The sequence below is a fragment of the Perognathus longimembris genome, chromosome 2 (genome assembly GCF_023159225.1).
Source record: "Perognathus longimembris pacificus isolate PPM17 chromosome 2, ASM2315922v1, whole genome shotgun sequence".
Taxonomy (NCBI): Eukaryota; Metazoa; Chordata; class Mammalia; order Rodentia; family Heteromyidae; genus Perognathus; species Perognathus longimembris.
Window position 1 is genome coordinate 75,072,835 of NC_063162.1, and position 13,885 is coordinate 75,086,719.

At 42.6% G+C, this 13,885-nt stretch overlaps 1 protein-coding gene across 7 annotated transcripts in view; it reads left to right on the plus strand.

Annotated features, from left to right (window-relative positions):
- Pde1c (phosphodiesterase 1C) overlaps positions 1–13,410 on the plus strand; it is a 278,713-nt gene extending 265,303 nt beyond the window's left edge. For 3 of the 7 annotated variants that reach the window (XM_048339508.1, XM_048339513.1, XM_048339514.1), the window contains one exon: positions 957–2,843. In XM_048339508.1, coding sequence (XP_048195465.1) covers positions 957–970 — 14 coding nt within the window. In that variant the 3' untranslated portion in view covers positions 971–2,843. Of the gene's footprint in view, positions 1–956; positions 2,844–5,987; positions 7,335–12,835 lie in introns of those variants that run through there. The other 4 variants (XR_007210013.1, XM_048339509.1, XM_048339510.1 and 1 more) reach the window with 4 other exon arrangements.
- Positions 13,411–13,885: the final 475 nt, after the last annotated feature.

A 13,885-nucleotide genomic window follows, 5' to 3' on the forward strand; every position in this document is an offset into this window, starting at 1 on the left:
AAATCATCATCTCTGTTTTAAGTGAGCGACACTTGATACACCATCCAACAGACACAGAGCTTAGAAACATTTTGCTTAGCAGAAGCCAAACACACACACACCAAAACCCCACATACCATAGAGGAGGGAGAGTATCTCATTCAATCCTACCTATGTTCTCCAATCCCTTTAAAATATTTCTGAGGAAATGTAGAAAATATTAACACTTGCTTCAGTGATATTGAAAGTGTAGATGCTTGTTGTATTAGTATTTTTTCTCTATGATAATCATAGATGTTGTTATGGTATAGTAATTTTTAACTGAAGGATCTATGCCTGTTTGACGAGTCTTTTTGTTAGTTCATTCATGCTGATGATTTAGCATATTGCTCTCAGAAATTTAATACTTTTCCTCTGCTAACCCATGGGCAGAAATGGGCACTGGGATATGAGGATGAGGTATGAAGGAAAGTCCGGCAGAGACCATGGCTCCCCGCGGTTGCCACCCTTGGTTACTTCACAAATAACTGCTTGCACAGTTTCTAAAGTTACCTGTGGGCTCATCCTGGAACCCCAGCACCAAGACACTTCAACTCTTGTATGGGAAAGCCATAGATCTTTCTCTAGCACCTGCGTCATCCATTGGGAATCTGTGAGCCCCGTGGACCTCCATGGGTGGGCCGTCTGTGATGGAGAGCTGAGGGAATGGTGGCTCCTGGTGGAGGCGTGGTGTTCAGCTGCTCACCTCAGAGCAGAGTCCTAGCCCCTCACTTTCCAGAAGTGGCCTTAGATGACAAGGTACAGTACCACCATTGCTGGTTGATGCAGATGTAGCGGGCCCCATGTGCAGCTGCTGGCCTGTGCTGTAGTACTGGCTGTAGACTTGGCTCTGCTTCTAAAACTCCTCCCCGCTGTAGAGCATGTGCATGCCCCCTGCTGGCGAACTGGCAATAACGTTGTTGTGTGTCCTGTTTTAGGGGACTACGGATAAAGCAGACATCAGAAGCTTCCTTGGAAGAGACTCGGCCATCTTTGAGGTCCGAAGACATTATAGAAAACTTATGTTTCTTTTACCAAAACAAATACTACATGTATTGTAAGTTATTGAGAACTTCAAAAACGATGATGGTGGCTCTCCCTTATACAGTTTCTTTTCACACGTACTTTTATACGTATGGTGAATCTACAAACTTCAGGGAAATGCTAGGTTCCTAACATGTATTAAATCCTTGTGACTCTCCAAGGCAAGTACTACTGTTTCCATTTCACAGGTTAGGAAACTGAGGCACAAACAAATGAGTAGCTTGCCCAGGCCAGCAAGGGGCAGATGGAAAGAGAGCCAATGCTCTTTGCTGTGAGATTTGCCAGCATCCTGATGCTAACAAGCCCACATTTCTAACTACCTCCCAGGCGTTCATCTGCCTGGGGATCACTTCCCATCCACCAGTTCAAGGACCCTGTATTGTCTCTGAAGGGAATCTCTGCAGTTGACTTTCACCTTGAGTTCACCTTGAAGGATATTACTTAGGGATGAACTGAGTCAAAACAGAGTCATTGCTATGCCTTGATTGAACCCGTTGGAGCCCTGAAGTGCTTTATCTTTTCCAGCTTCTTCTAAAAATAGGCCCTGTTAGTAATGACCAGAGGCTGAAGGCTGTGAACTGGCCTTACATTTCCAGACTTCATTCTCACACATGGAAAAATATGTATATCCTTGAGAAAAATCAAATGAGAGAGTTAGCTTGTATATTCTCCCAAGTTCAATTTTTCTCCACAGAAACAGAATGATCAATCAGCACCTTCTCAAGGAAGATGCTTCTGGAATCTTCTTTTATATCACAGGGTATTTGATAGGTAGTCATTGTTTGAATAGCAATGAACAAAGGTGATTTTTCAGCCTTGGATAATTGTTCCTCTTTTTCACTAGTTTGCCAGGTGCTGGGGAGGGTTGGGAAATGGTGCCACACTACTGTGAGAGTGGAAATGAGCTGAGAGGCTGGTGTTGGTGTAAAACAGGTCTGCTCAGATACCATACTTGAAACTTGAGAAGAAAGGGACTTTCTCCTTAAACAAACAAGGCAGCAGCTCTCCCTGCAGATGCAAGGGAGAAGAAATATTAGCTTCTATAGACAACTTTACCAGCTGGTGTATGTTGGAAGTGAGTAATTTATTCTCTAGCTGAGAGATTTATGAAGGTTCTCGAATGTGATTTAGAGAAGTTTATCCATTCATTTAAATATCTCTTCTGCACCAGCTGTTATCAGTCCTGTGATTGTGTTCTGGGGTTCAGGATGCACATACTCTGCCCCTGTCCTCAGGAAGTGAACCTGCAGGGCTGAATTGCCAATGGGCTAAAGCACAATGAGGGGGAATCTCAAAGACCTCCAGTGAGGATAAATTAAAGCATCATTATGCCTTCACATAATGAAAGCAAAGAGCCTCAAGAATTAGAAGGGCCCAGCCATATCCTAATTTCCCTATATTTCCCCTATTATACCAAGATTATAATTCAGGGACCAGACTCCTTCCACCCTGGCTAGTTGAGCTACCCCTATCCACATCTCCTGCACTATGGCTAGACTGTGGTTATCACTGCATGGGCCACTGTGCTTTTACATTGCTTAGTTTAAATGTGGACTTGGATTTGGCCAAGTGCTTTCTTTGGGGGGACTGAATGGAAACACACACACACACACACACATTTTTCCAACATATGTGCATTTTTGGATAATATGTGGATTTCTGAATCAAAGTGGAGTGTTTTGGGCCAAATACTGACAAATAAATCCAGTAAGCAATTTCTTCATTGTGTAGCAAGATCTTTCTTCTAATAATGTTGAATTGTATGAGAGATAGGGAGAATTTTTTTTTTTTTTGCCAATCCTGAGGCTTGAACTCAGGGCCTGAGCACTGTCCCTGGCTTCTTTTTGCTCAAGGCTAGCACTCTGCCACTTGAGCCACAGCGCCACTTCTGGCTATTTTCTATATATGTGGTGCTGAGGAATCGAACCCAGGGCTTCATGTATATGAGGCAAGCACTCTTGCCACTAGGCCATACTCCCAGCCCAATAGGGAGAATTTTTAAAATACTGTGATAACCCTGGGTTCAGGGAGGGCTGAGTCAGGAGATATCTTTGACCTTTGACCTTTCTACGCTATGTAGTAATGGTCACTGTATGCCATGCACCCATTAGGTGCTGCTGGGCACAGTACAGAGGGCCTCAGGCAGAGATTCCAGGTTGTAACCCTCTGAATCCCAAACAGTATCCATGAAAAACAGTTACTATTTTATTGAAGGAAGAAGAACAAAACCCAGAATGGAAGTATATAAGCATGTTCAGGATTTCCTGAGGATCTTGTAGAAATAACTCAGCCCGTTTCTGAGCAATCCAACTCCAGGCTTCTCCCTATGGAATTCTACCCACTTCTTCCTACAGAAGCTTGGTGGATTCATTTTCTGCTCTCAGGATCTGGCCAAGGCTTGTAGGCACTGACCCAGAGGGATCAGAGCAGGTTTTCAGGCACTGACCAGATGTGATCAGCTGCCCAAGACCCTCTTTACCCTCAGTCCTTCCAATGGGGGGGGGCGCATTCTTAAAAGTATGCCATAGGTGATTTTGTTGTTGTGTGCATGCACACCCTCAGCTGTACAGACTACTCTACATGTAACCTATGCAGCACATGCTATCCTGTACGTGGGCCATCACTCACTGTTATATAGTGTGTGACTATTTCAGACTTGTGCTGAAAACAAAGGTAGTTCATTTAGCAGCTCATAACCCTGGCTACCCGTCCAGTCACCGGGCATTGCAAACACACTGAGGTTAAGATCCAAATAGTTATCCCAAAGGCTCTTGGAGCAAGGATTGGATGACAGATTTTTATGAAACTTATACATAGTAGTCCAATAGTGTTTAGGGCTGAGAACTACTGGAGGAAGTAGACAGCTTTAGGTGGGATTGAGGGCAGGAAAGTTTTGTGTTCTACCCATTCCATCATCCCAACTCTTCCAGAGACCTTGAAATATCCTTTGGGTGATTTTTTTCCATGCCAGATGGGAAATGGTTTGTTTGGAGATAGGAATGGGGTCACTCAGTTCCTATTGGATCGCTTGTCACCTTATCTAGGCTTTGTCCTGGAACTCTTTGCTCTGTGAGGTGAGAAGAAACTGGAAGCTATGGAGAATTTACATGTCTCATTTTCTTGAGGAAAAGTCCTTGGAGAGTTAGCATCTTTAAAAATGCAGATAATGGCTTTGATTGTTCTTGTTTTTAATACATAATACACCTTGAAGAGTCCAAGAATAGCTTGTTACCTTAGACAACACTCTACCTAATGTGTGTGGTAGAAGTGATTTTCTGCTTGGGTTTTGTTGCTGCATTATGTTCCTCCAAGAGGTGAGGACTCCTGCCAGGGCACCTGTCCGTGGGGCCTCACCGCAGTGCTCTTGCATCTTGGGATGCAAATGGACTCCCAAATTAGAAAAAGATTGTGCTACTGAATTTTCCTGACAAACATAACTCTTCCAGATAATTCCAGAAACAAAGAGTCCTCATCCCAGGCAGAGAATAGAAACTGGATCATTGGATCGGTAGCTACACATGAGTTGTTTTCATTCTTACCATGGCCCTCTCAGCTGATTGTTACTTATTTATTCTCGGTGCTACTGTGGTTTTGAACTTGGGGCCTTGCTCTTGCTATGCAGGTGCTCAGGACTTGAGCTATGCTCCCAGCCCTTTGTGCTTTCACTGTATTTTCACAATACTCTTACCTATTCCTCCCCTTATAGCTAGGAAGAGAGGCATGCATTGCAACACTTGGCTGAACCTGAGGTTCATTATCTCCATTACTTAGAAACCAGAAAGTGAAATCACAGTCTCAGTTATGTGAGGCCAGAGTCAGAGCTGAATCTGGCCATCGTCTTAGGACAGTAGGGGACTACAAGTGAGAAGGTGGGTGTGATGATGGGGAAGGAGGAGACAGGCGATGATAAAGAAAGGAAAGGGTTCTGCTCTACGTGGTCTGAGCTACTACTTGAGCACTGGGAATTGTCTCCACATGGCTCTCATCTATAGCCAGCGGTGACAATCACTGGGTTATAATTTCACCTCAAGTCCGGCAGCTACCTGTGATGGTGGCTTTTTTCCATGAGACTACACTTTTGGGACATGTGGATGTTCTACCCTGCACAGGTGAGGGAAGAGGTGAAAGCAGTTGTTTAAGAGACCTTCATGCAGGTCTATCCTGAGCCACTGCTGTAAATGAGATGAGGTTCTCTTGTCCTGAGACAAGCATGATGATAGCTGATAACAAGGGTATTCAAGAATCCAGCATCCATCCCAGGTGTATATTCAAACTGTGATAATATAAATTTGGTGCTACTTTAACTTGATCCTTTTAGCCTGTTATAATAGTTGATAAGACTGAATTTGGGGCCACAATCATTTTAAATATATAAGGAGAGGTCTGAAATCGAACTGCTTGTATGTGAATCTAGACTCTAGCCTTCCTCCATCCTAGCTGTGTAATCTTTGGTGAATGGCTCAAGTGTGGGAAGCCTCAGTTTCCTCACCCAGAGTTGGAGAGAGCAAGTACTTTTTGGATAAGAATGTGAGAATTGCAGGTAATTCATGTTAGATTCCTAGCATTGTACTTAGCCAATCAGTGTATGATATACAGCTAGTGTAATTATTTTATTAGAGCATTTACTGATATGAAAATCACTTCTTAAATTTTTCCATCTTTAGTCATAGGCTCAGCTTTTGCATTCTTCCAAAGCTCCTGGATAAATTTTGTTTGTTTTTAAAATAAGGACTCTTCATGAGATCTCAGGCAGATACCACAAATTATCCTGATTTAGAAAATGCCACATGTGGAATATTTGCTTTCTTCTATGTAAAATAACATTCCTGTGACAATAAATGATTATCGTTGTCTTGGTCATGTGCTTTATGTGTATGGATATGTGCGTACATGTGTCTATTGGAAGAAATGTTTGTTTTGCAAAGGTAATTGTGGCATTATCTCTGCAAGAGAAGAAAGCTAGTGTCGAATGCTAAAAGAAGAACAGCTGACAATAGAGACCCTGGCCAGGATTCTTTGGGATCGCACATTGCTCTGCACATATCACATTATTATCACAGAGCACTAAGAAAACCACTATAATGAAATCACAGTTACTTCAAGGCAGCTCACTGGACCAGACCCAAGTATGGAAAAGAGCGAGCGATGGTCCATCCTGCTGTCCTCACCACGTACACACATGGTGGACATTGAATCAGTGACTGACACCTGAGGCCTGAATGTGTTTGCCACCAATTGCACTAGAGATGGTCGCGACATGAAGAGATCCTTTAGCCATGTAAAATCAACCACCACGGCCAAAGAAAAGCAGCGTGTTCTCGGTTAGCGACAGAAAGTCATAACCCATGCCTCCAGTACTTATGGGACAACTTAACAAAGTGCAGTCCTCATTTGCCATCCATCCTTCATCACTGACTGAGGCCAACACTCCTTCAGCCACACTGCAGCATTGGTGACTCTATCAAAAGTGCCTGGGAAACCAAAGTCTGCAGTCACTAATCCTCCAGGAGGGCTCAGAAAGTCTCTACTTTTGTGTTAGTGTCTAAACCCATCTGATAGCACCTTGATTGCACCTAGGACTTCATCTTCTTTCTGGGAAAGAAAAGTTCTGTGCAATTAGATTCCCATATTCCAAATAAGTATGCACTGAGCAAAATGATTTGAGAGAAGGAAAGTAGCCAGGGAAAGAGATGGAGATAAAGGCAGAGAAAAGAAAAGGTTGATGGTGATAATGGAAGAAAGCCAGAGACATTTTGGGGAGGAACTGTAGTGTTCATGACAAAGCTACTTGGAGGACTGCAGTTCAAAGCCAGCTTGGGAAGAAAAGTTTGGAAGGTTCCTTTCTCAGCCCATAAAAGCACAGTGACACATCCTAAACTATTCAGGAGGCTAAGATTGGGAGGATCATGGCTCCACCCTAGACAGAAAAGACAGTGAGACTCCATCTCAACAAACAGCCTCTGGATATAGTGTTGCCTAGCTACCATCTCAGATAGAACAGGAACACTGAGTAGGAAGTGGAACCAGATCTCAAAAAGATCTAAGTAACCAGTAACAAACAAGGTTGGAGATGTGGCTCAGTGGTAGAGAGTCTGCCTAGCAAATGCAAGTCCCTGAGTTCAAACCCCAGTATTGCCAAAAATGAAAAGGGGTGCTGGGACAGTTAAAGCTCTGAGAAGAGCATTTTTATATGGAAAACATGTATATATGCCAGCACTGTATGAAATGTCCCCTTTCCCACACTGGAGTGAGGGACAGTGGGCATCCAGTGTCTCTACCTCCACCAGCAGCTTCTACTGTCTCTTTGTAGAGATGCCAGTAACAAGGGGAGGTGAACTCTGATACCTGAATTCCAGCAAATAGAGATTGTTCCTCATGCTGAGAATGAGAAATTCAATAATACAGTGGTTGGGTTCCTGCTGCGTTGTAAAAATAGACTGAATATGGAGGGTCCTGTGGCTCTCTGGGCTGGAGCATCAGGAGCCCCAGCTGTTCCTAGCCATTGCTTTCCATCTAAAGCCCTCTTGTTTCTCTGTTCTATTCCCCAGGGGTGTTCAGTGCTCAGTGCCTCTTTTACCCTAAGCCACAGAATTAAGCTCTGGGCATTTTAAAGAAAACAGTTCCTCTATATCTTTATAGAAAGATGTATATTGTTAAGCTTCAACAGGGTTATTAGTTGATAGCATTTACTATATTAGGGTAACTCAAAGGCCTAGTTGGCATCGAAATCATGCCAGGCCCCAAATCCAATAGTCTCATGGTAGGCTTGACCACTCATGCCCATATGACAAATAAAAAGACATGATGAAGGGCAGAGAGAAGAGATTTGTTCCATGGTAGCCATGGGAAGGCAGCACCTCAGTACCTCTCCACTCGTCTTCAGGGGTGTAGACGTTGGTTTCAGGCTGAATGGGAAAAGTTGGGGGTCAGGTGAGTTAATACTGTCCCACATCCTAAGTGTGGTCCGCACAGGTGTGCGCTGGATGACCCTTGGTCTTCATCTCTGGAGTTGTTCAGGAGAAGTTCACACTTCACCATGGGCACAGAGCAGGAACATGATGCCTGGTGGGTGAGCTAAGTGTTTTGCTATTTCCTTTAGGATGGTAAAGACGATGACATTATCTGTTTGCAGGGCAGTTTGCTTTTCACACAAGATATTAAACTGTGAATCTTTTCTTTCCTGGAGCCCAAGGTGCGTATAAAGTGACTGCAGCGGAAACTAGCTCAGACCCAAGGGCAAAAATGTAAACCTGGGGGCATTTAGTTAATTTACAGGGCCCAGCATAGCCATGTGGCATTTAGGAGCTCATAGTGGCAGCATCACCTTTACCTGGGTTCCTTTTTGTTTTGTAAATGAGCAACAAGCTTTGGGGGACTTAGCAGAAGGAAGCACCATGAGGGTAGGGCTTCCCTTCTGTCCTGTTGTATTACAGCAGCACATGGTAGGTATTCTAACAAGTCAGGGAACAGATTAGTCTGCAGGTTGCAGAAAGGGCCCTCAGCTGTGGACCCACTGAAATGACTAGAACAAAAGCTTTCAGTGGACTTAGTTTTATTTACTTTCTATAAGGTATAAGTTTGTAGCATACCTCTGGTCAGTGATTTTTTTTTGCCAGTTCTGGGGCTTGAACTCAGGGCCTGAGCACTGTCCCTGGCTTCTTTTTGCTCAAGGCTAGCACTCTGCCAGCTTGAGCCACAGTGCCACTTCTGGCCTTTTCTATATATGTGGTGCTGAGGAATTGAACCTAGGGCTTCATGTTTATGAGGCAAGCACTCTTGCCACTAGGCCATATTCCCAGTCCCTGTTCAGTGATTTTCTGGAAGAAATTTTGGCAGTTAAGTTTCTTTCCCTCCCTTCCTTCCTTCCTTCCTTCCTTCCTTCCTTCCTTCCTTCCTTCCTTCCTTCCTTCCTTCCTTCCTTCCTTCCTTCCTTCCTTCCTTCCCTCCTTCCTTCCTCCCTCCCTCCCTCCCTCCCTCCTTTCCTTCCTTCCTCCCTTCTTTCCTCTTTCTCTCTCTCTCTCTCCTTCCATCCTTCTCTTCCTTTCCTTTCCCTTTCCTTCCCTTCCCTTTCCTCCCTCACTTCCTTCCTTCTTTCTCTTCCTTCTTTCTTGTGCTGGTCCTGGGGCTTGAACTCAGGGCCTGGGCACTGTCCTGAGATTTTGTACTCTACCACATGAGCCACAACTCTACTTGCAACTTTTTCGTGGTTAGTTGTAGATAAGGATATCATGGACTTTTCTGTCTGGGCTGGCTTCAAACAGATTCTCAGATCTTGGCCTCCTGTGTAGCTAGGATTACAAGTATGATCCACCTGGACCTGGCTGTTATTTCTTTTTAAAAAATTACAGCACTCAAATCTGATCATCATAGAAAAATCAGAAGATGCAATCAACTAGAAGCAAAATGTACAGTAAAATAAAATACCAGTCTTTACCCAAGTAGGAGATAAGTGCAACTATAATTTATGTTACATTTTTCAGATTTTCCTATGTGCATATTTATGTGCTTTCTTATAAATGAGGTAAGCGTTAGCTGGGGTAAAGTCATTTTGTGAGAGCTGACATCCCAGCGACCAAGGTTCTGCCTGCTGTCTGCATATCAAAGTCACTTTGGTCAGGTCTGGCCACCTGGCCTGGCCACTAACATTAACCCCCCCCCCCCCGCCTTCCCTTACAATACAGTCTCCCATTTTCTTGCAAGCTCCCTCCCTATAAATATCCCTCCCTAGTTTAATGGCAGCTGCTGCTCTCTGTCCTGATGGAGTCAGCCTACCAGTCTGTCTGGCATTAAACTTTTCTCACCTCTTGCATGTGTGTGGTGGGCTTTATCCCTGAGACACCTAACAGACAGATTGTTTATTTTTGTTAAGAGACATCCATACTATCTTTCTAGTGTCATAAAGTTACATTTTAAGAATATACTAGAATTTACCTCATTCACTATAATTGCACAGTGCCTAAATTTTGCTTCAAAGTAAACACCAAAAATTCATTTTCTTATTATTGGCAGTGACTTGCTGAAGTACTTTTTGTCCCAGGGTAACTCTGGTTTTCCATATCTGTTCCAGATCTCATCCAGGTAGCCCAGTACCTTAGCCATCATGTCTCTTTAGGGTAGCTCTGGGTCATGACAGGTTCTCTCCCAGGTGTGTGTGTGTGTGTGTGTGTGTGTGTGTGTGTGTGTGTGTGTGTGTGTTGATGAATGTTAGTCTGGCATTTTGTGGAATGTACTTCAATTGTGACTTATCAGAAAGAAGTTATTTCTTTGGGGGAGAATGACCGTAGAGGTAAATTTCTATTTCTAATCACAAAATGTACATTTCTGTCACATAATGTCAGAATGCATGCTGTCACTAGGACTTACTTGTGTCACTTTGATCTTCTGGATAAAGTCATATTAGTTAGATCTCTTTTTACTGCAAAACTACTCTTTATACAGTATATTGTTTATACACTTCGGAAGTGCTACCAGTACCTGCACTACCTCCTCTTCACCCTTAGGGTGTTTGCATACATAAATTATCTGGTAATTTGCAGATAGACAAACTGTATTTGAATAGACAGATGTAACAGAATTGTCTATTCTCTCACAAGTTTTTATTTCCTCACTTATGTGAGTATAGGCTTGTTACTTTTCTACTTCGGATTTGTAATAGGATGCTACTTTATTTATTTTGTTGCTCAAAGCAAGTTGGAATATTTCACTTGGAGATCTTTTTCTTATTGCTCTTTATCTACAAGCACTTTTCAATTTTATGCCTCTAGAATGTGTTCCAAGAATGCCTGGTGTATCTTGTGCCTTAATCCTAAAAGGAGTCATTTCTTCAAAAATCCCTAGTTCCTTTTATTGAAATGTTAGAAGTCTAGGTCTACAGACTATGGGATGCTCAGAGTTTCTACGTCTGCTGACTTTTCACTGCTCCTATGACCTCTCAGCTGATACAGAGAAAGAAAAAGAGCTATGTACACTTGCACATAAACACACATATCTACACATATCTTTATACACAACCATTGATACCACTGCTAATTGGATTTATATTGTTTCATGTCTAATACATTATCACATGCATCTCTCCTTTCTGTTTATCTGTAAATTTTCTTACTAATAGTTTTATTTTGCATAGGCTCAATGACAGATCTATGTAGAGTAATGATAGAGCTGTTATCGGTATCTGTATGAGAAACAATATACTTATATAAGAATCAGCATTGCCTATTAGAATACGGTGCTTATGCTGAACTTCTTTGGCCTTTCATCTGTGGAGTCCACTTTTATCCAAAGCTATTTATGTAAGCATATTGTCTTTTCTTCTCTTCAGTGAGGTTGTTTCTTACATTGGCAATGCAGTCAGATTGCTTTGTGATATTTTGCCTTCTATTCTGGGATTCTGTAGCTTCCTAAATAGTGTTTTTAAGTTGCATACATTACTCTCTACCGATCACTCTCTACCGGTTTTGACAAATGTGTAGTGATGCCTATCTATCACTATAGCATCATATAAAAATAATTTCACCTATTCAACCTTCCCTCCTCTAATTTCCTGGCAATCATTGTCTCTATAAATTTTACCATCTGAGCATGCTATATAATATAATCATGGGGTAGGTTGCATTTCCAGACTCTCCTGCTTTATATAGCAATGTGCATTTAAGATTCATTCAGGATTTTGTGTGCCTTGATAATTCATTGATCATTTCATCATTGGATAAGAGTTTAATCAGACTGTCCATTCACCCATTGAAGGACAGTTTGGGAAAATAAGGTTTCTACAGAAGTTCCATGTGGACACAGATTTTTTTCCCCCCAATCAGTCAAATGAACTCAGGAGCACAATTATTATATCATATGGCAACACTAATCTAGCTTCATGAGAAAGTGCCAACCTATCTTCTGAAGAAGCGGTACTGTTGGGCACTGCTGAAACTCTTCTGCATGCATTCCAGTCCTTGTTGCTCAGGATCTTCAAGCAACAACTGGTATGCAGTAGAATCTCACTATTGTGTAAATTGTTAATAACAAAAAAATGTTAAGGGCTGGGAAGGTGGCTTAGTGGTAGAGTGTTTGCCTAGCATGCATGAAGCCCTGAGTCAATTCCTTAGTACTACAGAAACAGAAAAAGCTGGAAGCGGTGCTGTGGCTCAAGTGGTAGAGTGCTAGCCTTGAACAAAAGAAGCTCAGAGACAGTGCCCAGGCCAAGAGTTCAAGCCCCAGGAATGGCAAAAAAAACTTAAGTCTGTATTCCTGGACTTATCTGACATGTGTCCTCTCTGGTGAGGAGTCATTCGGATCTTTTATCCATTTTTAAGTTAGGTTGTTTTAAGTTAGGTTCTTTCTAGGTTTTGAATAGAAGATCTTTATAGGTATTTTGCAAGTATATTCTCAACAAGATGCTTTAATGATAGCCATTTCCAAACTCCAGAGCCCCCATACTATGCTAAATGTGGTTGATGATGCAGCTCTGCCTGCCATGTTTGTTCTGCCTTCCCCAAATGTCCCACTGTGTGCTCTCCCTTCCTTAACCCCATCCACATAGCCAAAGAGCCTTGATGTGCCATGGTCAGCACTATTTTTCTTACCACCTTTGTTCATTTTTAAGCCAATGAATGCAGTTGCTGATCTATGGGTGATGGGGGTTCCAGTAAGGCTCCAGCCCTATGTGTGTGTGCTGGTGTGGGGAAGGCCAGGCTGGAGGAAGTGGGCCATGATCTGTAGGTTGTACTGTGTCCTTGGTGAAACTAATGATTGTCTGTCTTCCTCTCCACGGCTCCAGTCATCAAGCCTCCTTTGCGCCACTTTAAACGCCCGGCTTACGCCTCCAGCTCCTATGCACCTTCGGTTCCCAAGAAAGCCGATGACCACCCTGCAAGGTATAAGATGCTGGACCAGAGGATCAAAATGAAGAAGATTCAGAACATTTCACATCACTGGAACAGAAAATAGGGTCTGGGACAGAAGGGAGGGTGTGAGGAGGGCCACCTGTCAGAGCAGGACTGGCCTTAGAGATCTTTGGAGGGCTGACATCATCTGGGAAGAGCTAGTGCCATCACGGTTGACCCATGAAGGCAGCATGAGGGTATGTGTGATTTTAACCTTTCTCATTCTCCTGTGAGGCTGGATTTGAAGTCAATCCAGACTCTAGGAATAAACTAGGAAGCAGGTTGTTTTATGTGGCTTTTATTATATAAGTCTTTCAAAGTTGGACCTATGTTACATACCCTGTTCAGACAAAAGAGGAAAAACTGCCATTTATCACCCCTAAGGTTCAATTTGCCCCAATAGGAATATACTCAGCATAGTAATCATCATATTTAAGAAGTGAACTTCTGAAACTGTCTTCTAATTTTAAAAACCTTTATCTAAGATACTAGTAAATATGTAATTTTCATAGCAATTGCATTCAAAATAAAAATTACGTGCTTATGAATATAATAATTTTAGAGGGGAAACATGTCTGGTAAATTGTATTTGTGGACATTTCAGAATGTGTGTGTTACAAACTGGATCCAAATTAAAAGAAAGAAAATTTAAAAAGAAAACCCTTTTTTATTTCTAACTACGTGTCTCCTGTCCAGTATGTGCAAGGATTTGGGGGTTTTCAGGATATTTCTTCTACTCTTTCCCTCCATCTCAGTAGAGAACGCTCCGGGCCTATGGGACGGATATTCAGTCTTAACTGTCAAAGTGGTTTAGACACCTAGGGGTGTGGGTTTACTTGTGGAGCAGGAAGGTGACCCTAGTTTTAATCCTTTATTTCCAGATATTTCTCCCTAAGTCTGGAGATGTCTTTAAGTTAAATGTCAGGTCACCTTCTCAACAGAAC